At 53.1% G+C, this 24,400-nt stretch overlaps 1 protein-coding gene across 4 annotated transcripts in view; it reads left to right on the top strand.

Annotated features, from left to right (window-relative positions):
• The window catches only part of Unc5b (unc-5 netrin receptor B), a 66,632-nt gene extending 42,681 nt beyond the window's left edge, over positions 1 to 23,951 (top strand). For 2 of the 4 annotated variants that reach the window (NM_022207.2, XM_063279489.1), the window contains exons 2-17: positions 4,437 to 4,661; positions 5,553 to 5,696; positions 6,008 to 6,111; positions 6,967 to 7,147; positions 7,985 to 8,152; positions 8,719 to 8,883; positions 9,076 to 9,108; positions 10,948 to 11,142; positions 11,384 to 11,773; positions 12,180 to 12,267; positions 13,488 to 13,656; positions 13,748 to 13,981; positions 17,519 to 17,668; positions 18,276 to 18,440; positions 19,610 to 19,791; positions 21,115 to 23,951. In NM_022207.2, coding sequence (NP_071543.2) covers positions 4,437 to 4,661; positions 5,553 to 5,696; positions 6,008 to 6,111; positions 6,967 to 7,147; positions 7,985 to 8,152; positions 8,719 to 8,883; positions 9,076 to 9,108; positions 10,948 to 11,142; positions 11,384 to 11,773; positions 12,180 to 12,267; positions 13,488 to 13,656; positions 13,748 to 13,981; positions 17,519 to 17,668; positions 18,276 to 18,440; positions 19,610 to 19,791; positions 21,115 to 21,280 — 2,759 coding nt within the window. In that variant the 3' untranslated portion in view covers positions 21,281 to 23,951. The remainder of the gene's footprint in view (positions 1 to 4,436; positions 4,662 to 5,552; positions 5,697 to 6,007; positions 6,112 to 6,966; positions 7,148 to 7,984; positions 8,153 to 8,718; positions 8,884 to 9,075; positions 9,109 to 10,947; positions 11,143 to 11,383; positions 11,774 to 12,179; positions 12,268 to 13,487; positions 13,657 to 13,747; positions 13,982 to 17,518; positions 17,669 to 18,275; positions 18,441 to 19,609; positions 19,792 to 21,114) is intronic. The other 2 variants (XM_006256423.5, XM_063279490.1) reach the window with 1 other exon arrangement.
• The last annotated feature ends 449 nt before the right edge of the window (positions 23,952 to 24,400 follow it).

Here is a 24,400-nt window from a genome sequence, read left to right as displayed (position 1 = left end):
TTCTCACCAAGACGACAGATACAGCTATTCTCAGTGGTCCAGAGGATCATCAATGCGATTGGATGGTCTTGGGTGTATCCTTTAGCTGTTGAGCCTCAGTTTCTAGCCCTGTAAAATGGAACATGTTGTTTGGCTGGTGTGTGTGGTACCATACAGGCTTTTAAATGCCGCGAGTGAGATTGAAGGTCATTTTCTGGAAGAGGGGGGATAAAAGACCTTCGTCCTCTTACCTAGGAGAGGAGGAAGCAGAAGACCATTCCTCAGGGCTCTGACCCCACCAAACCTGGCACTGAAGTTAACTATGGAGGTGTCCATGCCAGAGAACCCAGGGTTCAGGGGAATGATCCGGAGGGAGGGCAGCAGTATAGCTTCCCCAAGGACCGTGTGTCCATCCCCACTCTTGTAAGTGGGAATGTCTGAGCCTCAGAGGGAGACCCTCCTGAGGTTGCAAGTCCCAGCCCTCTTGGCAAGACTGCTTCCTGTGGCCATCACAGGAAATGACATCATGGGCATGGATGGGTCTGTGGAGGGTGTGGGAACAGGGCTGGGTAAGAGAGGCCTTCTTTGTTAGGAACAACTTGGTATCCTCCAAGCTGGCCAGCCCCCATTTGTCATGAGTAACGGGCATTGTAACAGCCTCTGAGGGGGACCGCAGCCTGAACCCCACAGGAGCCGGGGCCAGATGGAGGCAGTGTTTTGCGTCCAAGGAGGGGTCCACCCTGTGGGGTTTGTGTTTTTAAAACATAATAATAAGTTGGCTCGTCTCCTCCAGCTCTGCCCGCTTCCAACCGAGCACAGCGGCCCACAGTGAATGGGAGAGATTCTCCATGCAGTGGGAGTCAGGGCTGGGAGAATTAGCTAGTGTCCAGGGGCTGAGGAGCCACTGTGAGGATTGATGATAAATGTGCCCAGCATGGGACAGCTCTGTGCACACGTCCCTTACCCCCTCCTCGCCTCCCTGTCCTGTGCCAGCCAGCCTGAAGCAGAACTCTGATCTGGTCGAGTTAGTTTGTTGTGTGATGTTGTTAGTGCCTCTCATTTCTGAGCTGGTAACATGCAGGGGTCCAGACAACTTTCTTCAAAGGGTTCAGGTGACCATGGCCGAGGACCCGAAGTACAGATCTCCAGATCCTTGCCCATGGCTGGAGGCCATCCCCCACCTGCTGCCCAGACTGCAGGACCACTGCTCTCGGGGCACATTTTCATCTGGTTCCTTGGGTGACAACCCTCATGGAGACCCCCTGAAGTTAGCAGACAAAGGGCAAACCACCTTCTCAGATCTAATTCGGATTGAGGATTTGAACCAGGTCAGAGAAGGTTCTAGACAACCTGCCCACTTCTGCCCAGCCTGAGCCTGGAGTCAAAGGTCACCTCAGGGAAAGCAAAGCTACTCCTTCTTCATAAAAGGCCTAGAATGGGGCTAGAGAGATGGCTCAGCGGTTAAGAGCACTGACTGCTCTTCCAGAGGTCCTGAGTTTAATTCCCAGCAACCACATGGTGGCTCACAACCATCTGTAAAGAGATCCGATGCCCTCTTCTGGTGTGTCTGAAGACAGCTACAGTGTACTTACATATAATAAATGAATAAATCTTTTTTTAAAAAAGGACTAGAATGGGGTGAGGTGACATGTGCCTATAATTGAAGCACTCAGGAGGCTGGGGCAGGACGATCAGATTTGCTCTGCCTCCTGCCTACCCTAGTGCCTTAGATCCTGACACCTCGGTGTCTTCATGGCTGGGGAGAAGCCTGTGGACTGAACAATCTCGCCATTCCCACTGCCCGTGTCCATCATGTCTCCTGACGTGAACACTGAAGTCCATTGGAAGTGTGGTACATCCTCTGTCCTCCAGAACAGTCACTGAGGCTGCTAAGGCGACTCGGATCTCCCACATACAGTGCCTGCACAGCTTACTGGTCCCCATATCCACCTGTGTCCCTGGCCAAGAGAACAGTGAACTCCTCCCTATGAGGACAGCAGTGTGGGTTGACTCAAACCTGGCCTTAGAGACAGGAGACAAAAGAGTTTGAGAATCTGGGGGCTGAGGTGAGGTGAGGTGGCTGTGTGACCTCACCATGATTAGCGTGCTGGTTGGGATCCCCAGAGACCAGGAAGCTGGTCTTGTGATCTTCAAGGTCAGTGTCATGACTGGAATGGCCAGCAGGTGGCACCTGTGAGTCATTGTTGGTCTGTCAAAGCAGCCAAGGGGTGGGTGTGTGTGTGTGTGTGTGTGTGTGTGTGTGTGTGTGTGTGTGTGTGTGTGTGTGTGTATGTTAGAAACTAGGATCCATAGATCTACCTATGAAAAATAACATGAAATAACTCTGAGTTACCATACTTATGGTGACAATTTTCAGGTCTGCCCCCCCTTCGCTGCAGAATTTTATTTTTGTGGATGAATAAACTTCCACTGTGTGTATCTACCACATTTTCATTTTCTTTCATTGATAGGCATTTATGCTGATTCAGTTTCCTTGCTGTTGTGAGGAGAGCAGTGGTGCACGTGGCCGTGTGACTGAACCAGGTGTTCTGTGAGTGATGACTCAACAGCTTTCATACTGAGTTCCTCGGCTCTGACTACATCATAACAATAACAATAACAACAACAACAATAATAAATTCTTGGTGGCCTTGTGATACCATTAAAACTGATAAAGCGACTAACGGCTAGAAAGTACAGGTGGCTGTGTTGACGGTGGTCTTGAGTTGTATCTGGGGGCTAGGAACTCTCCTCTAAGCAGGGCCAGGCAGAGTAGCCCCCAGGAACCCCCAGTACTTCATCCTTGGCTGTTGCCAGAGGACCTGGTAGTGGTTACCACACATGCCGCACCATGTTGGTGGTGGGCATAGCCAGATTTTTTGTTTCTTGGGTTCAAACCTTAGCTCAACCATATGATCTTGAGCAACTTGTCAGCCAGCCTCTCTGAGCCTCAATTTCTCTTCTATAAAATGAGGACAGCAGGCTGGGCAGTGGTAGCGCACACCTTTAATTCCAGCACTCAGGAGGCAGAGTCAAGTGGATCTCTGTGAGTTCAAGGCCAGCCAGGTCTATAGAGTGAGTCCAGGACAACCAGGGCTACTCAGAGAAACCCTGTATTGAAAAACAAACAAGCAATCAAATGAATGAAGACAACAGAACACACCTTAGAGGGTTGTTGCAAGAATTTGATTAACTCAGCTGTTCCCAAGTACTCAATGACTCACTGCCTAGGTGGGCATTTGCTAAGACTAAAATGGGGCAATGTGCCAGGCCCACTCCAAACCACTGTGTGATCTTCAAAGCAGCCTATCAGGAGGCTGGAACTTCCCTCCAGTCTTCCTTAGCAACAAGAGCAGGATACCCATAAGACACACTCTCTGGTCCATATAGAAAGGGCTGGAAGCAATGGCTTTGCATCCCATTGGCTGGCTTCTCCTTAACCACTAGGTTTGGGGAGGGTGTGTGTGTGTGTGTGTGTGTGTGTGTGTGTGTGTGTGTGTGTGCTCGCGTGCCTTAGGAGAGTCTCCTGGTGCATAGAGAGAAAAAACAGACATGTTTTGTTTATTCTGGTCTTACGGAAGGACTGTGTATCCCCTGCCCCTCTGCCTACAGGGGGGTTCCTTAGGGCCACACGCAACATTTTGACCTGAAGGACAAGTGCATGATCCCTATATAGGCCTCCCGGGACCCCTCTGCCTCTACAAGCACTTTGCTGGTGGGAGGACACACACACACACACACACACACACACACACACACACACACACGGCGCCCTGTATTTGATTCCATTTTCCCAGTAGTGAACACAGAGCACAAGCCCCCCACTGCTTGTCCCAAGCTGCTGCCTGATTGTTCTGAATTTGTGATGTAAAGCCAATTTTCCTAAGTGAATTGTGGCCAATCACAGGCCTGGCCTGCTCTCCTCCCTTCCTGTTTGTCTCACCTCCCAAGGTGCTGTTCTTTCCAGAGACACAGGCTTTTCCACCAGGCCACATGGGGGAGGAGGTGGCCGCCGGCTTAGCCTAGCTGTGTGCTCTAAGGGTTCCCCTGTGTTCTGCTGCGGGTATGAGCCAGAGAAGAGCCTGTGGAGTGCTTAGAGCCCTGGGCTTGGCATTACCATGTCCCCCACAACACACCCCGAAGGTCCTGGATGTCTCTGTGTCCCCAGTGGGGCCGCAGAGGGCGATGGTGGCTTTGAGGCAGAACTGGCCTGGTTTATGCTTTAGCGCCAAACTGTGGTACATTGAGGCTTCGGCGTGGGAGGTGACTGAAGCCAATCAGAGCCAGAGTTGGAGATATGGGCAGATCTAATGGCGGTGTCCTTGTCTCTGGATCACTAACCTCCCAGGGCTGGCCAGGCCGGAAAACTGCAGGCTCTGGAGACGTTGCATGAATGGTGGTGCAGGTCCCCAGGATGAGGTGCCCAGCCCGGACTTCATGGTACTCTCCCTCCACAGGCATTGACTCTGGTGGCCAGGCACTCCCAGACTCCTTCCCATCAGCACCCGCGGAGCAGCTGCCTCACTTCCTGCTGGAACCAGAGGATGCCTACATCGTAAAGAACAAGCCAGTGGAATTGCACTGCCGAGCCTTCCCTGCCACACAGATCTACTTCAAGTGTAATGGCGAGTGGGTTAGCCAGAAAGGCCACGTCACGCAGGAGAGCCTGGATGAGGCCACAGGTGAGGCCAGCCCCAACTGGGCTCCTCAGAGATGCCACAGAGTGAGCCATGATGCCCCCTGGGCCTCAGGGTCCCCTCCTCCCTCACAGTTGGCCAGTCTTGCAGTTGTGTACCAGACAAGACAACACTGGCAGTGTCTCTCCATCTTTCCATACTTTCTGTACTGTTTCCAGTTATATCCATGGTATGTTTCCTTGCCGGAAGTTGTTCTTGATATAAAGGAAAAGATTCACACGTGTTGAGTGGCCCTTGTCAAGACACGTGGGATCAGGAGTGTTTCAGATTTCAGAATTTTTTTAGACTTTGAATTCGCTCAGATTCTGAATCAGATAGTGCCCCCTAACTGAAAAAAAAAGAAAAGAAAAGGAAACAAAATTAGAAACACAACATTCAAGATGCTCCAAAACCTGCAGTTTCTGCAGTATTCTGTCAACGATCATTTTGGTTTGGGGCTGCAGTCTTGTGGTGTATGGTTGTGGTTTCAGCTACTCTGGAGGCTGAGACAGGAGGATGGCAGGTTCAAGACTTGAAATTCCACTCTCATCTAAAATAAATAAATAAAAGAATTAGAAGCAAAGCAAAGCAAGCCCGATTGAACTGTCAGTGTGATACTGGCCTGTTAAACCCCCGGGCTACACAGTGAGTGAGACCCTCTTAAAAACAGAAGAGACCCTCCGGGGCGTTATCACTCTGGCTGTGTGACTGTGGAGCAGTCATACAACCTCTCTGGGCCCTGTGTCCTTCCCTCTGCTTTGGTTTTTACGTTGCCCCGGGAAATGGCCATAGATAGATCCAGATGGAAGCCAGTGGGATTCTGCAGGCGAGCCACAGGCTCGGGTAGAGGGAAGAGGTTTCTTCCGGCGCCACCGTGGACGTGTCCTCTCCTTTCAGGCTTGCGAATACGAGAGGTGCAGATAGAGGTGTCGCGGCAGCAGGTGGAGGAACTCTTTGGGCTCGAGGACTACTGGTGTCAGTGCGTGGCCTGGAGCTCTTCGGGAACCACCAAGAGTCGCCGAGCCTACATCCGCATTGCCTGTATGCCTCCCCGATTATCCCTCCCCCCACCTCCCCATTGAGGTCAGGAAGAGAAATACCCTCCACGGTATGCTAGGCTACACGGGCTCCTAGACCCAGAGGCCAGGCCTCCTCAGGCTCCGGGGTTTCCAGCAACCTGGAAAAGGGAGCTGGAAGATTCCAGGCAAGGTCCAGAGTCAGGGAGGGGAACCCTATTCCACAGGTAAAGGGATCCTGTAAACAGTTCCTTAGGTGTGCCCTGCCCCCTAGTGGCCACAGTGGGCATTTCACGCTGCCCTCAACACTTGATATTATTCTTGAACTCTCTTCAGACTTGCGCAAGAACTTTGACCAGGAGCCTCTGGCGAAGGAGGTACCCTTGGATCATGAGGTCCTTCTGCAGTGCCGCCCACCAGAGGGAGTGCCTGTGGCTGAGGTGAGGAGGTGGGCATGGCCAGCGAGGTAGGGTATAGACCAGCAGCTCCAGATGTCCTGTGGTTCTGCCTGTGCTTCTGAACCCCATTCACCCCACAGCCCACCCAGCCCTCCGTAGGAACAGCCTCACAAGGAAAGGTCTTGGTCTCTGACACCCCTATTTGACATAACCCCAGAAACCACACTTGTGGACACCACTGGCTTTCGGTGGGTGTGTCTAGGCGCTACCCACTCCACCACCTTCCTTTCTTTCCCCTTTCACACCCTGTGTCCAGGCATTCATGGGAGACATGTAGCCTTCTACCAAAGGCCAGGCCTCTCATTCACGTCTTGGCCGTCGAGGCCCCCAAACTTGGGCGCCTGGCCTTTCCTGCTTGTGCCCTCCTAGGCAATGGGTGGGGTCCAGAGTGGTGGTTGCCACCTGTTGGGCCTTGATCTCCTCAGCAGCCCTGCAGTGTGGGCAAGGTCACTGTTTAGAGAGAGGGATGGGGTGACCACCTAGGTTATGAATGCTGGTGGGTAGCAGAACTGAGGACCAAACCCAGGGTCCTGCTGCTTATAGGAACTTCGGGAGGGGCAGACACTAGCAGCCTATGCTTGCTTGGTACCTCTCTGAGCCCAGCAGGTCACATTCACCCCAGCCTCATGGGGTGGGCGCTGTTCAAGATCCAGCTTACAGTTGGTAAAGCTGCAGCCCTGCCGGTACCTGTTGTGCCAGGCGTGAACCTAGGCATAGGCAACGACACAGGCGGGACCCGCTGTTCTAGTTATGTTTGGACGCCCCCTTCCTTCTGCGGGAGACCCATTCTTGGTGTCAATTGGCAGACGATGAGTCCTCACTGCCACCCCTCCACAGGTGGAATGGCTCAAGAATGAAGATGTCATCGATCCCGCTCAGGACACTAACTTCCTGCTCACCATTGACCACAACCTCATCATCCGCCAGGCGCGCCTCTCAGACACAGCCAACTACACCTGTGTGGCCAAGAATATTGTGGCCAAGCGCCGGAGCACGACGGCCACAGTCATCGTCTATGGTGCGGATGGGTGTTTGCTGGCATGTGCTGCAATCCTGACCTGGGGTGCCCTCTGGTGGGAGCTCTCAGGTGGAGGCCTGAAGCAATCCATCCCCTACCCCCACCCCACCCCCACTGCCACTTCCCCCTAAACTGCCAGTGGGCCCCCTAAACTGTATGGAGAGTACAGATAGATAGGTGGCCAAGTCAGGACTCTGGGTCCCCTGATGGGAGCACGCTATTTCTCAGGACCCTTTGGCCCTCTCTATAAAAAGCCCAATTCTCCTGAGTTAGTCCCAAGGCAGGGTCACAGCCAGACAGCCAAGGATGCTGTCCAGGCCTGTTGCTGCTTTCTGCTGTTTCTCTGGATCTAAGGACAGGAGAAAACCACAGTGGAGGTGTCTAAAATTTAGTAGGGAGTCCTCTCCTGAGATTTAGTCCCAGGCCAAATCCCAGGTAACCCATCACAAAGTGGGTGACCCTAGTTAACTGTTACCCTCTACCAAGTACCCATCACACACTGTGTGACCCTGGTTAGGTGTCACCCTTTACCAGTACCCATCATACACTGGGTGACCCTCATTAACTGTTACCCTCTGCCAAGTACCCACCACACACCGTGTGACTCCAGTTAGGTGTTACTCCTCTAACAACTTTACTGCACCACTGTACAACAGGTCAGGATGAGATAGTGACTTCCTAGACCCTCTCAGGTGCCAACAGTGGCATCTCAGTGCCCAGCCCCAAGGGTGAATGGCTCCACCCAGCGTGGCTGGGTTAGTAAAGGTGGGTGATGGGCTGGAAATGACCTGGAGGAAACCAAATCCATGTTAGTCATGTGATGGCCCATCCCTGTAGTGAACGGAGGTTGGTCCAGCTGGGCAGAATGGTCACCCTGCTCTAACCGCTGCGGCCGAGGTTGGCAGAAACGTACTAGGACCTGCACCAACCCAGCCCCACTCAATGGAGGTGCCTTCTGCGAGGGACAGGCTTTCCAGAAGACGGCTTGCACCACCGTGTGCCCAGGTAGGAGCCACAAGCCCATCCTGGCTCTTCTGCCCATGGGATAGGTATAGAGTTGGGACGGTACAGAGCCCAGGTCCAGTGTACTCTATGGTCTCTAGTTTCTGGTTCAGTCCCAGGCTGCTTGGGAGCTGGGATCAGAGGCATTGAGCTGCAGCTGGACAGGGCTGAGCCTGGCTTCAGGGGCTGCTGGGGTCCCAGAGAGCTCCCTGCATGTATCTGTTGAGATGCCCATTAGCCACAGATACACATACTGTCAGCAGCCTCCTTTCTGACTGTCTTGTCCTGGTTCTGGGTTCGTTTGCCACTCTGTGCCTGTGCTCTGGTTGTGTGTGTGTGTGTGACCCCGTGTGACTGTTTTCTCGCCCAGGTTTTGTGCCAGTAACCTTGAGTATCTTTACCCTCGTCTACCAAGTGCATCTAACTGTCCCCAGCCCGACGCTCTGTGGATTTACTGATTGGTGTGTGTGTGTGTGTGTGTGTGTGTGTGTGTGTGTGTGTGTGTGTTGTTTCTGTGTCTCCCCTTGCTTGCCTAACTGCGTGTCCGTGCCCATGCTGTACTCCTACAGTGGATGGAGCGTGGACTGAGTGGAGCAAGTGGTCCGCCTGCAGCACAGAGTGTGCGCACTGGCGCAGCCGCGAGTGCATGGCACCGCCGCCCCAGAACGGAGGCCGCGACTGCAGCGGGACGCTACTTGACTCCAAGAACTGCACCGATGGGCTGTGCGTGCTGAGTGAGTGCTCTGGAGAAGGGTGACAGGCCCCTCTGCCCTGGCCCAGCCTTTGGCTACTGTGCTCATTCTGAGCAGAGCAGCCAGAGAGCCTCTGCCCTCCATCTCATCCATACCACGCCCCCGTCACCTCCTCTGCCACCCTTTCTCTGTCACCTGGGTCATTATGGTCTTTCCCTTTATTTCCCTTGACAGATCAGAGAACTCTAAACGACCCTAAAAGCCGCCGTAAGTCCCATTTCACGCCTCTCTTCTTTCTTCTGGGGATTCCTGGCTCTCCTTGGCTGGCTTTCCATGGGTGTGGGGTCCAAGGCAGGAAGGGTTGATGTTATTTCCTCCCAGTACAACCCCACAGGATCCCTGCACGTCAAGCATGTTGCCACACTTCTGTCACGGAGAGGCAATGAGACTCTCGGCTGACAGAAAGGCCCCAGACTCCCCCTTACACTCACTCCTGTTAGAGAATGGGAAACTGAGTCTCAGAGGAGGAGGAAGAAACCTGTCCAAGGAACATCCAGGGAGTAGCACAGCCAGGACTTGAACCTAAATATTTTTGTGGCCAAAGCAGGTGGTCTTAGTGTTTGTCCCTCTGGGACTCTCTCAGGAGACAGTGGTGTGCCCATCCACCTCTGCACCATGCCCTATCCCTAGCCCTGGGCCGCACCTCCCAGCTTAACACTGGTCTGAGTGCTGCTGCCTGGAGTCAGCTCCCAAAGGACTCCCCTCCCACCCCAAGGGCCCTTACCGCTGTGACAGCAATGTCAGGGCAACACAGCCTCTCTTTCAGAGCAGCCTGTGGTAATTGAAGAACAATTTCCAGATAGTTCCGGAATCATAAAATCTGCAGGGAAGTCTTCCACTCACTGAGAGGACAGGCCGGGGGCTGGTTTAGAGGGTATAAATCACCAAGCAAGTGGCCCTCAGTGTGAGTGTGGACTTGATTAGATTGTGGGGCCAGGTTTAGGGGAGAGCGTGCTCCAGCTAAGACAGGAGCCTCCGGAGAAGTGGGAGCCCAGCCTTGAGGAAGAGTTGGTAGCGCCTCCCAAGGTTGCCAGGATGCTGCGGGAGTGGGAGGTGGGGTGGGGGTGGGGGGGATTGTTGAGGTGAGGTAGAGAGTTTCCCAGAGCAGGAAGCCATGGCCTTCCATGCTACGAGGTGTGACTGTGGGCTGGTCTAAGGGTGCAGAAAGCCAGGCGTAACTCGGGCTCCCTCTCCCAGAGTTCCCTGTTTTTAATGATGCACAGGTGATTCTTGGAGCTCCCAAAAGAAGTTAGGTCAAAGAGCAGCTGTTGGGTAGCCTCCATTTTGCTGCGCCTGAGCTGGCTGGTGTGCTAGTTACCATGGGTGGCTTTTAAAATTCTTGTATCACTTAATTAAAACTAAATTCATTAGGAAACACAGCTCCTCGACTGCAGCCCTCACAGCTTAGCCTTCAGTAGCCACAAACTCAGGATGATGGGGCCAGGATATTTCCACCCTTCTAGAATGATCTGTGGACCCTGCACATTCCTGCTTAGTAGCAGAGCGTAGTAATTTTGCAGCCCCGCCCCCTGCTGGAGGAAGGCAGTGAACCTGAACCTGTGCTGTGGCCTCCCCGGGTGCCATCTTTCTTTCACCATCTGCTCGCCACCTCTCCATCCATTGCTCTGCCTCTCATCCCACCCCTACCCCCACTGCAGCTCCCACCCGATGCATAGTGAAGAGACTACTTAAGATGGTTTCGGGGGGAACCAGGATGTTTGGCCTTATGGAAGTTGTTGTGGGCTCGCAGCAAAGCTTTATCACGTAGGTAGATTCGTGTTTCCGAGCCTCACACCGCTGGCTCCTCAGCAGGGAGCCAGACTGAGCTCGTGAATCAGACCTGTTGGTTCCATCCCCTTCCTTCCACACTGTACCGGGAGGGCGGGCAATAGGGTGGAGACTTTGTGACAACTTATTAAGGGAGAGTAGCTTGTGAGACTTGCCTGAGGCCACCATCTATCTGCCTTGGCGGGTGAAGCCTAGAATCTAGATTTTCCTTGGTACCCCAAAGGGCCTGCCCCTCACTTAACCCTACTGCGTCTACAGCCCTGGAGCCGTCGGGAGACGTGGCGCTGTATGCGGGCCTCGTGGTGGCCGTCTTTGTGGTTCTGGCAGTTCTCATGGCTGTAGGAGTGATCGTGTACCGGAGAAACTGCCGGGACTTCGACACGGACATCACTGACTCCTCTGCTGCCCTCACTGGTGGTTTCCACCCCGTCAACTTCAAGACTGCAAGGCCCAGTAAGGACCTGGAGAAGCCTGGTGGGACAGAAATGGCTGTGGGGCTCCCAGAGCATTATAGCTGTCACCAGAGTTGGAGTACCGCCCCCATTTGCCCCAGAGTTTCCTGTGGCAGGTGGCAGTTGAGCCTCCTGTGGCTAGACATGTGGGTGGGACAGAAGGCCTGGAGGGGACAGAGTGGGCAGGACCAGTGTGGCGAGGAGTGGGAACGGTGGTTCTAACCATCATTCCACCCCTGCAGGCAACCCACAGCTCCTGCACCCATCCGCCCCTCCGGACCTAACGGCCAGTGCTGGCATCTACCGCGGACCTGTGTATGCCCTGCAGGACTCCGCCGACAAGATCCCTATGACTAATTCACCCCTGCTGGATCCCTTGCCCAGCCTCAAGATCAAGGTCTATGACTCCAGCACCATCGGCTCTGGGGCTGGCCTGGCTGATGGAGCCGACCTGCTGGGTGTCTTACCACCCGGTACATACCCAGGCGATTTCTCCCGGGACACCCACTTCCTGCACCTGCGCAGCGCCAGCCTCGGTTCCCAGCACCTCCTGGGCCTCCCTCGAGACCCCAGCAGCAGTGTCAGTGGCACCTTTGGTTGCCTGGGTGGGAGGCTGACCATTCCCGGCACAGGTAGGCCTCCATCTGGTTCCATTGCTCAGATGGGAAATGAAAGCCAGGGAAGTCTTGGGTCAACCACTTGGAGGGGGTCTCACTTCCGTTTGGGTTGAGAGTGGTTCTTATCATTAGTCCCACAGAGCAGCCCTGGCTTTAACTGGCAGCAAGGCTCTTGTCAACTTGTGAAGTAGAGACTGGCAGCTTTTCAGAGTCCTGTCCCAAGCCAGAGTGAGGCTAACACTGGAGGCTCTGACCCCCCAGCAGTGTTAGGCCACTGTGTTCCTGCCCAGGGCGCTGGTGCTCCCTGTATCTCCCCCACCCCCCATCTCGAGTCTTTCCCTTCCCTAAGTTGGAACCAGAGCCTACCCCATCCTTCTCATCCCTACTGGTGACCTTCCTGATGGCCTCTCTTCCTCCCTAGGGGTCAGCCTGTTGGTACCAAATGGAGCCATTCCCCAGGGCAAGTTCTATGACTTGTATCTACGTATCAACAAGACTGAAAGCACCCTGTGAGTAGACAGGCCAGCCCTGGTCAGCCAGCGCCCCTCCCACTCTGCCCACACTGGCCACACGCGTTTCTGATTGCCCCTTGGAGCTTGGCCTCAATGTCCAGTGTCCCCTCAGAGAAAGCATGTTCTAATGCAACAGCAAACCTTTCCTATGGGAAGGGGATTTATAGACAACCGTATTGCGTATGTCCCATTGCTATGGCAAATGCATGATAAGAACTTAAGGAGGTGGGCTCCATTTGGGCTCGCCATGGTGAGAGTCCCTCTAGTTGTGGTCACAAGAACATGAAGCATTCAGAGTTGGGAACCAGAGAGGGATGAACGCTGGTGTCCAAGGTTCCCTTCCCTTTTCTTTCTTTTTCATTCAGTCTGGGTCTCCAGCCCACAAGTATTGTGGTCCACATATAGGTTGGATCTTCCCTCCTACTTAGACCTCTCTGGGAACATCCTCACAGACAGGCATGTCAGGGGTGCATCTTCTTGGTGACCCCACATTCAGTCAACCTGACAGCAAAGATTAACGATTACGGCTACAAAGAAAAGCTGACCATCTCAGTTTGAACACGGGCATAGAACATAGAACATGAACAAGCAATTCACACACACACACACACACACACACACACACACACACACACACACCCCAAATGGTTTTATTGTTGGTTTTTTTCAAGATGAGGGTCTAACTTTATTTCTGGATAGTCCTGGAACTCACTCTGTAGACTTGACTAGCGTTGAATTCAGAGATCCGCCGGCCTCTGCCTTCCCGAGCGCCAGGATTAAAGGCGTGCACCACTGAGCCCAGCTGGCAGTAGCAGGGGGTGTTCAGAGTCTCCTCCTCCAAGGTCACCACCTCCTGCGGGGGACAAAGAGGAGGTTGTCATCGCGGCTGGGCTCAAAACAATTTTGTTCCTTTTTGTTCTGTTGTTTTGTTTTAAAGACCGGAAAGGAAAAAACAGTGTTCTCTAAAGCCTCAGGTCTTAAGGCTGTGCAAAGCTTTGGCTGAGACTGTTTTGCTGTGACAGCAAAAATCTAGAACTTCCTTATGCTATATCTTCCTTCCCCTCCCTTTGAGATATGGTCCCAGTCCACAGAGGGCAGAGACTTGCCTCGGCGTGGGTCCTGGGTAGAGTTGGGAGTTCCGCAACAGTAGAGTATCTCTCACTAAATGACTACTTCTGGCCTTTGTTTCCTGCCTCCCTCTGCCCTTCCCCACTCAGCCCACTTTCAGAAGGTTCCCAGACAGTATTGAGCCCCTCGGTGACCTGCGGGCCCACGGGCCTCCTCCTGTGCCGCCCTGTTGTCCTCACTGTGCCCCACTGTGCTGAAGTCATTGCCGGAGACTGGATCTTCCAGCTCAAGACCCAGGCCCATCAGGGCCACTGGGAGGTGAGGCGCCGGGCGTGGTGACTGACTCTCAGAACTGCCCCCAATTGACTAATCTCAACCCCGATGACAACCTCCTCTTTGTCCCCCGCAGGAGGTGGTGACTTTGGATGAGGAGACTCTGAACACCCCCTGCTACTGCCAGCTAGAGGCTAAATCCTGCCACATCCTGTTGGACCAGCTGGGTACCTACGTGTTCACGGGCGAGTCCTACTCCCGCTCCGCAGTCAAGCGGCTCCAGCTAGCCATCTTCGCCCCAGCCCTCTGCACCTCCCTGGAGTATAGTCTCAGGGTCTACTGTCTGGAGGACACTCCTGCAGCACTGAAGGTACAAGCGGGCCAGGGCACTGCAGGGCGTCAGCCCAGCCAGGTTGTTAGGACCCTCCCCGGGTGCGTGGTTCCTTCAGACTTCTTTGTGGCACCATCCTCAGAACAACATTGGACCCTCAGACAGGGATGGAGGCCACAGCTCCTAGCTCTGGGCTGGAGGTGGGAGACCAGCAGCAGAAATCTTTGAGAAGTCTGAGAGAGTGGACCTCAGACCTAAGCCCTGGGTGGCAAGTAGTCACTTTGGGTAGAGAAGAGGAAGGGCATTTCGGACCCACAGAACGACCTTCTGCCGAGATAGGTGTGTGGTTCAGCATTGTGAGCAGTGTAGGGTGTGCATTTGTATAATGGTGTGAGAGAGAGAGGCCTGGAGAGACATGTAAGCTCAGGTCATGCTATCCAGTGGTAGGGGGCCCAGCTATAGCAGACACCTGTTCACAGGTACTCTGTAGAATTCCCTGCAGGTATGCTTGTGTGTGTGTGTGTGTGTGTGTGTGTGTGTGTGTGTGTGTGTGTGTGTTTACAAGAGGCAGAGGGTAAGCCTCAGACAGTGGCAGTGTCCAGGAGTTGAGCCTGAACCTGTGATTGGTTGGTCAATAGGGTGGATGGACCAGGGTGGTGGGATTAGCTAAGAAAACATGGGCTTCTAGCAGACACAAAAGAAAAGGCAGTGGCGACAGAAGTGAGGGAGAGAGGCAGGGGCAGAGATGGAGTGGGGGTGACACTGGAGGATAGAGTTGGCTCTCTTCTCCACCCTTCCGGCAGCCTTCTGAGGAATCTCACAGTTCTTTCTGGAGGACCAGTGCCTCCTCCCGGCTCTGTTGTGGTCTCTCCTACTCACTCTGTCTCATGTGGCTTTCTCAGGCTGCATTCTGGGGACTGATGCAACTCAGGTGAAAAGGCCCTGTGGGAGAAGTATGTCCCCTGTGGGACCGTTCTACCCTGACATTCCAGGAGGTCTCCAAAAGGGGGGCAGGCACCCCTGGGAATCCCTTCCAGTGGATCCCGTGGCACTGGTGTGGGCTGGTATTCATCGTAGCCAGAGGGTGGTGTGAAGATCGGCGGAGAAGTTGCCGCGCTCTGGCCTGATTGCATTCTTTACTCGTTCACCTGTCCGTCCACCCTCTACCCTTGTATATACATAATACTCTTACTCAGTAAACAGCCTGTGTGCTCATCCTGCTAGTATCCAACTCTTCACTCGTGTATCTTTCCTTCAGATGTTGTTCTAGTCATATTCCTGCTCATTGGTGTATCTATCTGTGTTTACCCACACATCCATCCAGTGATCCAACCATCACGATGGTTACTGTAGTTGGTTAATCCACTCTAGTCTACTCAGTGGGTAGTGAGGAACTTGCCCCAATGTTCTGGATTCCTGAATGAAACACACAAACACATACGCACATGTGCGCACACACACACACACAACACACACACACACACACACACACACACACACACACACACAGAGCCTTATATTTATTATGCCTTAAACAGCTCAGTGGTTGGGCGCTTCCAGACCTCCCACAGCTAACCCACTCTTCCCTGTGATATTCCTGAATTTTTTTTTTCCCTTTTTCTTTTTTTCGGAGCTAGGGACCAAACCCAGGGCCTTGCGCTTGCTAGGCAAGCGCTCTACCACTGAGCTTAATCCCCAACCCCTGTCTTGTACTTCTCACACCTGATCCTTCTGCTTCCCCAGCATGGCGGTTCTGCCTGTTCTTCCCTCGCTTGTGTTTCTTGCCCAGGAATCTTAAAAGTCTCCTGCCTCTGTCTCCCTGCCCAGCCTCTTGCACATCTTTATTTACCAGTCAAAGCCAACAAGGGGCAGGGACCCTCGGCATTCTACATGTAGACGTGCAAATTCCCATGTAATTAACATAATATAAGCAATAAACCAGATCCACAACACCATCATCCACCCATCATCCATCTAATTATCCATCGATCATCCATCTATCCACCCATCCTTCCACCCTCCATCCATCATCTACCCATCATCTATCTACCTATCCATCCATCATCCACCCACCCACCTATCCATCATCTATCCATCCATCTATCCAACCATCCTTCCACCCTCCCATCCATCCATCCATCCACCCATCCATCATCCATCCATCCATCTATCTATCCAGCCAGCCAGTCACCTGTCCATCAATCTGTCTGTCCATCCATCTATTCATCCACCCATCCATCACCCATCTATCCATCCATCATTATCCATATATCTATTCATCCATCCATCATCTACCCATTCATCATCCATCCATTCATCATCCACCCACCCACCCATCATCCACCCGCCCATCATCCACCCACCCATCCATCATCTACCCACCCATCCATCATCTACCCATCCATCATTTATCCATCTTTGTTTCCCTGTCCTTCCAGCAGACCTCTGTCAGTATCCTACCGAATGTCTAACCTATCTCTGCATGTATGTAATTCTCCTTCCAAGCTCCCTTTAACCACCTACATGTTCTCTTTGTGTGTCTGCCTATCCCCCTGTCCTCCCATGTATGATCCATCCAGTTTATTGTCTGTTTATCTACTTAGCCTTCCCAGCAGTTCATCTATCTATCCAGCCACCTTTAAATTCATTCATGAATCCCATCCATCCATGTATCCATCCATGTTGTTGTAAAAATATAAAAAATAAAAAAGTTTCAGTTGTCTTTTACCCGGCTTGGTCCAGCACCGCGGTGCCCCAAGATATCTGCTAGATATCTTGGCAGAAACACATCCCAACTCCTCGGCAGCCCATGTCTCCTGCCACCACACACTTTGCTACACTCAAATCGTCACATAAAAGAACACACAACACAATAGTCTTTGACCCAATTGGTAAGATATAATTGCCCACATAAACATACAAAGCCTGGTACCATCCACCCCTTAAAAACATTAATAACAACCTGTAAATACCCAGAGCAGAATCTTAACGTCACCGCCATGGCTTCTCACACTTTCCTCCTCCTGTCTCTTCCTTTCTCTTCTAGTCTCCTCCTCTTCCTTCAAACTTCTCTCCCGCCCATCCTTCCTTCTCCTCCAATGACAGGCCTCCTTCTATCCTGTACCTGCCCCTAAACTGTATTTTACAAATTCAATGGGGAGAAGGTTCTGGTGAAGTCACCTGAGTCCTGAGTACAAGATTGTCCTTGGGGGCAGCGGAATTAGCATCAAAATACAGATAGCTCCAGGGCAAACCACAACGCATCCATCCATTCATCTATCTACTTATCTGTTTGTCTGTCCACTTATCTGTGCCATTGGTCAGTTGGTCTATCTGTCTGCCTGTCTGTCTATCTATCCATCTGTCTGTCTATCTACCTATCATCTATCAATCATCTATCTATCCACCTACCCACATATTTTTCCATTCACCCACTGGTGTATCTGCCCATCTATTCAACTGAAACACCTTCTTAACTGGACCAGACAGGTCTGGCCCCAGACCTGCAACTTGAGGTATCAAAGAGCCTTAGGCTAAGGGTAACAAGTCCCTCCTTCTGTCCCCCTCCCCCAACAGGAGGTCCTAGAACTGGAGAGGACTCTGGGTGGCTACTTGGTGGAGGAGCCCAAGCCTTTGCTCTTTAAGGACAGTTACCACAACCTACGCCTCTCCCTCCATGACATCCCCCATGCCCACTGGAGGAGCAAACTACTGGCCAAGTACCAGGTGAGCACTGGGCTCCTGGAGGGGTAGCAGGGTGGCGGGGGACCACTACTCCATCCTTTGTAGTGAAGCCCGGCTTCCTAGGTCTCTTGTCCCTGTCCTTTCTTCCCCACTTTAACATTCTTCATGTTCCCAGCAATCTTCAAGCCCAAGCTTAAATTCTCAGCCGCAAACAGCCACATTTTTGTCCCCTTTTGCACCTCCCCCAGCACAAATGCTCGTGGCCCTCACCCCCCTTCAGCCCCTTTTATACTTCAAGCTGCTGGTCTGGGGCCACACCCATCTGAATGCTAGCCTGAAGACTGACTCTCCTCGTCGCTGGCACTCAAGTCCCTCTGCTCCATTTTGGAATGTACAACACCACTGAGGCCCTATGCGTGCCAGCTTCTGTGTTTATGCACATTCAAACTTCTGTCTTCCCCCTCCCACACAGGCCCACTTCTCAACTCCCTCCAGAACCTAAATCCATTCAGCTACCTGTCTTTCCCTACTCTGGCTGTTTCAGAGAGACTTCATCTGCCCCTAGAGCCCAGCCCTCTCTAAGGCTGGGCCCCACCCACCTCTCCAAGTGCCCGGTCTTAACCTGCAACCCTGACCACCTTTCCTGCAGGAGATTCCCTTCTACCATGTGTGGAACGGCAGCCAGAAAGCCCTGCACTGCACTTTCACCCTGGAGAGACATAGCCTAGCCTCCACTGAGTTCACCTGTAAGGTCTGCGTGCGGCAGGTAGAAGGGGAAGGCCAGATTTTCCAGCTGCACACCACGCTGGCTGAGGTGAGGCTCACTGATACCCTGGGGGCTAAAGCACCTCACCCCCCAGCATCTGCCACAACGACACTCACCTCCTGAGTCACAGCAGGGGTCTGGTCACCTAGAGTAAGCAACAGTCGCCTACTGAGTTCACGGGACACATATTACCATAGCAAGGTATCACGCCCATGGGGAGAGGGTCGTAATGGTCCCCACGTGGAAGATGAAGTCTCAAGGGCTGGGGCTGTGGAGGCAGGAGGATCATATCAGAAGTTCAAGATTGTCCTTAGCTACATATCAATGTCCTTAGGGGCATATCAATGTATTATCCATGGCCATCAGGCTGGCTTTGAACCTGGTCAGGGTAAGGACCGGCCTATGGCTCCCACCCACTAAATCCAAACTAAGCCGGGGATAAAGCCCAGACCCTAAGCTGACCAGTGTAGCAAAAAGCACTCCATACAGGTCTCAAGCCAACTCCGCCCAAGGCAGCTCACCTGTGCTCTCTAGACTGCTCCCCACTGCCTTAGTCAGGGGTTCTATTCCTGCACAAACACCATGACCAAGAAGCAAGTTGGGGAGGAAAGGGTTTATTCAGCTTACACTTCCACATTGCTGTTCATCACCAAAGGAAGTCAGGACAGGAACTCACACAGGGCCGGAACTTGAAGGGGAGGAGCTGATGCGGAGGCCATGGAGGGATGCTGCTTTTACTGGCTTGCTTCCCCTGGCTTGCTCAGCTTGCTCTGTTATAGAATCCAAGATCACCAGCCCAGGGATGGTGCCACACACAATGGGCTGGGCCCTCCCATCTTGATCACTAATTGAGAAAATGCCTTACAGCTGGGTCTCATGGAGGCATTTACACAACTGAGGCTCCTTTCTCTGTGACAACTTCAGCTTGTGTCAAGTTGGCACATAAAACCACTTATATCAAAGTTAGTCTTTGTAGGCTAGGCCATGGCTATGACTGACATGGGACACTGAGAAACCCTTGCCCTCCAGAAGTGGGCAGCTAGAGAGAACCCAAAGGAGACAAAGATGAGCATAGAAACCAGTGCATCATGGGTACTGGGCAAGCACTCTTCCAATTAAGCTACAGCTTCCGCCCTGAAGCCCCTCCCCAGGCAGGTAGACTGGGTGAGCGCCTGTGTAGCGCTGAGGTTATCTCATTCCGGTGCCCGCCCTTCCAGACGCCTGCTGGCTCCCTGGATGCACTCTGCTCTGCCCCTGGCAATGCTGCCACCACACAGCTGGGACCCTATGCCTTCAAGATACCACTGTCCATCCGCCAGAAGATCTGCAACAGCCTGGACGCCCCCAACTCACGGGGCAATGACTGGCGGCTGTTGGCACAGAAGCTCTCCATGGACCGGTGAGTATCCCAAGCCGCAGTCACCCCCGCTGCCCTCATCCTCAGCGTCTGGCAGAGCAGTGGGGCGCGTGTCCCAATCCAGTTTCCCTTGTGCTGAGCCTACATAGGTGGTCTGAGACTCGGCTCTGACCCTTAGAGAAGCTCGGGCAGCAGGATCAGGCCCAGAGTGAAAGTGAATGCCAGAAAGAACGGGACGGGGCTGGAGAGATGGCTCAGTGGTTAAGAGCACTGACTGCTCTTCCAGAGGTCCTGAGTTCAAATCCCAGCAACCACATGGTGGCTCATAACCATCTGTAATGAGATATGATGCCCTTTTCTGGTATGTCTGAAGACAGCTACAGTGTACTTATATATAATAAATAACTCTTAAAAAAATAAATAAAAATAAAAAAGATTTATAGAAAGAACGGGACGTGCTTGCCCGGAAGGTCTCTCAGGGTCCCTGTGTCTTTTGGTGATGGTGATGAAGAGGAGAGGGTGCTTTGGGTGAGCTTGGGCTTCATCAGCTGTGTGAGGAAATGTGGGAAGTTAAAAGGAACAGAGGCGGATCTTGGCACACAGCTTCAGGACTTTTGTCCCTGCACAGTTTTCACTGCCGCTGCTGTGCATTAAAGCAAAGCTGACAACTGTGGCAGGAGGCTGTCGTGAAGCAAAGTCACCTCAGATATAGATTGGAAGGGCCAGGGCAGGACACACCCCAGTGACTGGTCTCCTCCCACCATGCCCCACCTTCCACGGGTCCAGCCCTGGCCTACAACATATTTAGATGTTGCACACGCATGTACACAGCACACTCTTCATGAAGCATGTATGAAGGTCAGAAGATAACCTTTGGTCTCTTTGTTCTGCCCTGTGTGTCAGGCTAGCTAGCCCAGGAGCTTGCAAGGACACCTCTGTCTGTTTCCCATCCCCCCGAAGCGGAGTGCTCAAGGAACAGTGGGATTATAGACATGTGGTTTTCATGTTGGCTGCAGGGATTTGAACTCGAGTCTACACTTTTACCCACAGAACCATCTTGCCTGCCCTCATGCAGATTCTGAGTCCCTCCGTGGGTTTATCTGTTGATGAAGGCAGACACTCAGGATGTAGGGCTTGCTCAGAGCCCCACCTCTAAAAACCTGCTCACAGGAGATCAAGAGAGAGATGAGTCTTAGAGTGTACTGACTTACCTAGGACTACAAAGCCTACAACTGAGGAACACAGGATTCAGACTCAAGGCCAGGGGACTCTGGAGCCCACAGTCTTCCCACCACCCGAGGCTTCCCAGTTCACAGGCTGGTCACCTCAGGGGCGCCAAAATTTCTCTTTGTTTCCTTCCAACAGGTACCTGAACTACTTCGCCACCAAAGCTAGTCCCACAGGCGTGATCTTAGACCTCTGGGAAGCTCGGCAGCAGGATGATGGGGACCTCAACAGCCTGGCCAGTGCCTTGGAGGAGATGGGCAAGAGTGAGATGCTGGTAGCCATGACCACTGATGGCGATTGCTGAGTGCCTGTGACCTCAGGCCTGTGGGGGCCAGTAGGAGATGGTGCAAGGAGGCCTGGCAACCTCTCTGTGGGGGTGTCCAACCTCCACCATCCCTGGCTCACAGCTGGAATGGTCCCTCACGCCCCTCCCCACCACAACCCTCAGACCACCACCAGCCTTAGAAAGACTCTGTGCTCTACTGCCAGGAGGCGGGGATCCTCGGCCTCACCGTTTCCCCAGCTCACTCTGGGGTGGGCTGAGTCCTCGGGGGCAGCTGAAGGCCAGAGGCTTTCCCCCCACAACACACCACCCTCAGCCCTGTGACTTTGGAGGCCCACGGGTTTCAGTTCTGTGTTCACATGGTCCTCGGCTAAGGACTGCTCTCCTATCCCGGGTCCTCTCTGAAAGGTCAAGTTCAGTTCAAGCAAACTGCTCGCTTTCTCCTGCCCACAAACTTAGAGAGAGAGAGAGAGAGAGAGAGAGAGAGAGAGAGAGAGAGAGAGAGAGAGAGAGAATATGAGCCTCAGAAGTCAGCGAGACTCGGGCAATGATAGTGCAAAAACTATAAGGGCAAAGAAACCCAGTTTCTTAGGGAACGAAAATGATTTATCATCCAGATACCTGGATAGGTCCTTTTTAAGAAAACAAACAAACAAACAAAAAAGTAAGGAAAGAAAAAAAAACTTTTATCCTTGAATGTGGTTAAGAGTGGCTGTGCTTGTGGTTTGGGCCATAGGCAAGTGCATTCTCGGGCACACGTGTGCATGGGTGTGGTCAGCAAGAGACTGCACAGGGGAATACTTTGCTGTGGCAAGACCTCAGTGTCCCTAGCTGTGCAGGGAGCTGAGACAGGGTTTTAGCCATGACACCAAGTGCTAAACTCTTGAGCAGAGGCTGGCCTGGTGGTCCTCCCACTCTCTGTGCTCTTCTGTGGCCTCCTCTAGTTTTGGGGAACCCAAATGGAGGCCCAGGCCAGCTGTGATGGGGGAGACTGTTCAGGTCTGTTTTACTTTGGTGATTCCTGGTCTAGTGATGGCCAAGGGTGTGGCTCTTACTGAGAGGGAGGGGCTATTCCAGGGATGGTTCCCTCCCAGGTTGGATGGCTTTGTGTCTAGGCTGGTACTAGCCAGTCCGCACCCTGTTTACCCACTCATCTTCCTTCTTGGAGTCAGGAGCTGTGAAGGTAACTTTTCCACCCACCTTTGGCCACAGCCCATTCTGGGATGTTCCACAGGGCCACAGTAGAAGGGATGAATTCTTGTCCCTTCAGCCCACGGGCAGTGATGGAGACCAGGACCTCACTGTAGACATAGAGATCCTATCGAAGGATACTTACTGTAGAATCAAGACTTGCTGTAAAACTTCCCTGAACTCCCATTGAGACCACCCTGGCAGGTCCTGAGCTTTGAAAGTTGGGGCCTCTGTGGGGAGGCAGGTTTCATGGCCACAGACCCAGCGAGCGTCTGTGCCCTGGGTTTCCGCAGTGGCTCCTGAAGTGGGACTCTAAGACTGAGACCGAGGTGCTCCTGGCATCTAGGTGAATGGTGCCTCATAGAGTGTCCTCAGCTCCTCCTGCCAAAGATGCTCATCCCCGTGGGCATACTCTTGCTGGTCACTGTTAGCCCGCACATAGAAATGGGAAGCCCGGGAACCAAGTTGTAGCTATGCTGTGTGACTTCAGGCACATAACCGCTTTCTCTGGGCTTAAGTGTCCTTTTATCCTGGGATGCTCCACGAGGCCCCTTAGGTTCCCACACTCCTCTGGGACTCTAGTAGAGACAAGTTGATTGTGGTCTGCATTTGCCCATCCTCAGAAACCTGCCTGTCTGGGCCCTGGTGGGAGCACGTAGGGAGCGAGTCCCAGTTTACGGTCTGACTCTTGGGAGGTGCTCAGCATCTGGAGCACAAAGGCTGGAGCTGGAGCCTGGGGCAGGGCTCCAACCTCATAGTTTGGTAGCAGCCGCCCGGGGAATGTCGGCCAACTCTGGGCAGAGCCAGGCAGGGCTATTGGGTTGGGTTTCCACTCCTGCCTCCAATGAGATGGCACCTCCCCTTCCCATTCCTGGCCAGCTTGGTGTTGCCGGGTCCTGCAGGGTATTTCTGTGTCATCGTGTGTGTGTGTGTGTGTGTGTGTGTGTGTGTGTGTGTGTGTGTGCGCGCGCACGCGCGCGCGTGCGTGCTTGCCTGTGTTTTTCAACTTGGGCACATCAGGGCACCCCTCCTAGAACGCACACACTTGTCCCCACACGTGGACATGACCTCTGTGCCCAGGCTCGTGCCACTGAGGAGGACATGCCTGTTTGCTGTCCCAAGTCAGTCAGTCCGTGTATCTCCTAATGTGCCTCTCCTGCCCTTCCTCAGGGGGCTCCAGGCTTCTGCGCTCTGGCTAGACACCTCCTGAGGGACAGAGACCCTCCTCATCCCTGGATCTGCCAGGGCTCTCTGGTCCCCATCTTGAGGCTCCCAGGCATCTGAGTCAGCACCTTCCTCCCGCCCTCAGAGGTCGGGTGTGTGGGAGCTTGGATGTCAGGCTGTGAACATGGCTGTGTGTCTGTGGGTTCTGATCCACTGGGGATAGTCCCAGCCCCACCCGTTCATTCTGTAAACAACTTGTAAATAACCTTTAGCATTCCTCTTGTAACAAAATTAATTTTTATGAAATAAATTATATTTCCTAGTCTATAAAAAAAAATCCAGGTCCTGGTCTGATGTCTTCTCAGTGTCTTTTAGTGGCAGATGGGAGTGTCCTGTTCTTTCTGTGTTTCCACAACCATTCAGAACTCCAGTCCTTGGCCCAGCTCAATAGCCCCATCCCACAGAAGGGAAAATGGGCCTTCTGACAGTTGCACACCGAGTTAGGGCCAGGGCTTAAAGCACAGAGCATAGGAGGGAGAGATGAAGGCTTTAGGCTGGCACCCATTGGCCCGGTCAATAGGATGTGCCCCAACTGAGGCTGAGTGGTCAGTCAGATGCTGTACGGGCAGGAGGAGCTTGATGTGCATATACTGGGAGTGTGTGATTGGCTTCCAGGGTGCGGATCTGGTGGTTTACACACCAGCAAATACCCCATCTAAGGAGGAGAGTGCACTGTTACCAAGTGTATGACAGACAACACTGTGTTCTGCAAGATTCTCCGTGCAG

This window comes from Rattus norvegicus, chromosome 20 (assembly GCF_036323735.1).
Source record: "Rattus norvegicus strain BN/NHsdMcwi chromosome 20, GRCr8, whole genome shotgun sequence".
Taxonomy (NCBI): Eukaryota; Metazoa; Chordata; class Mammalia; order Rodentia; family Muridae; genus Rattus; species Rattus norvegicus.
This window is presented reverse-complemented; position numbering and strand designations above follow the sequence as displayed.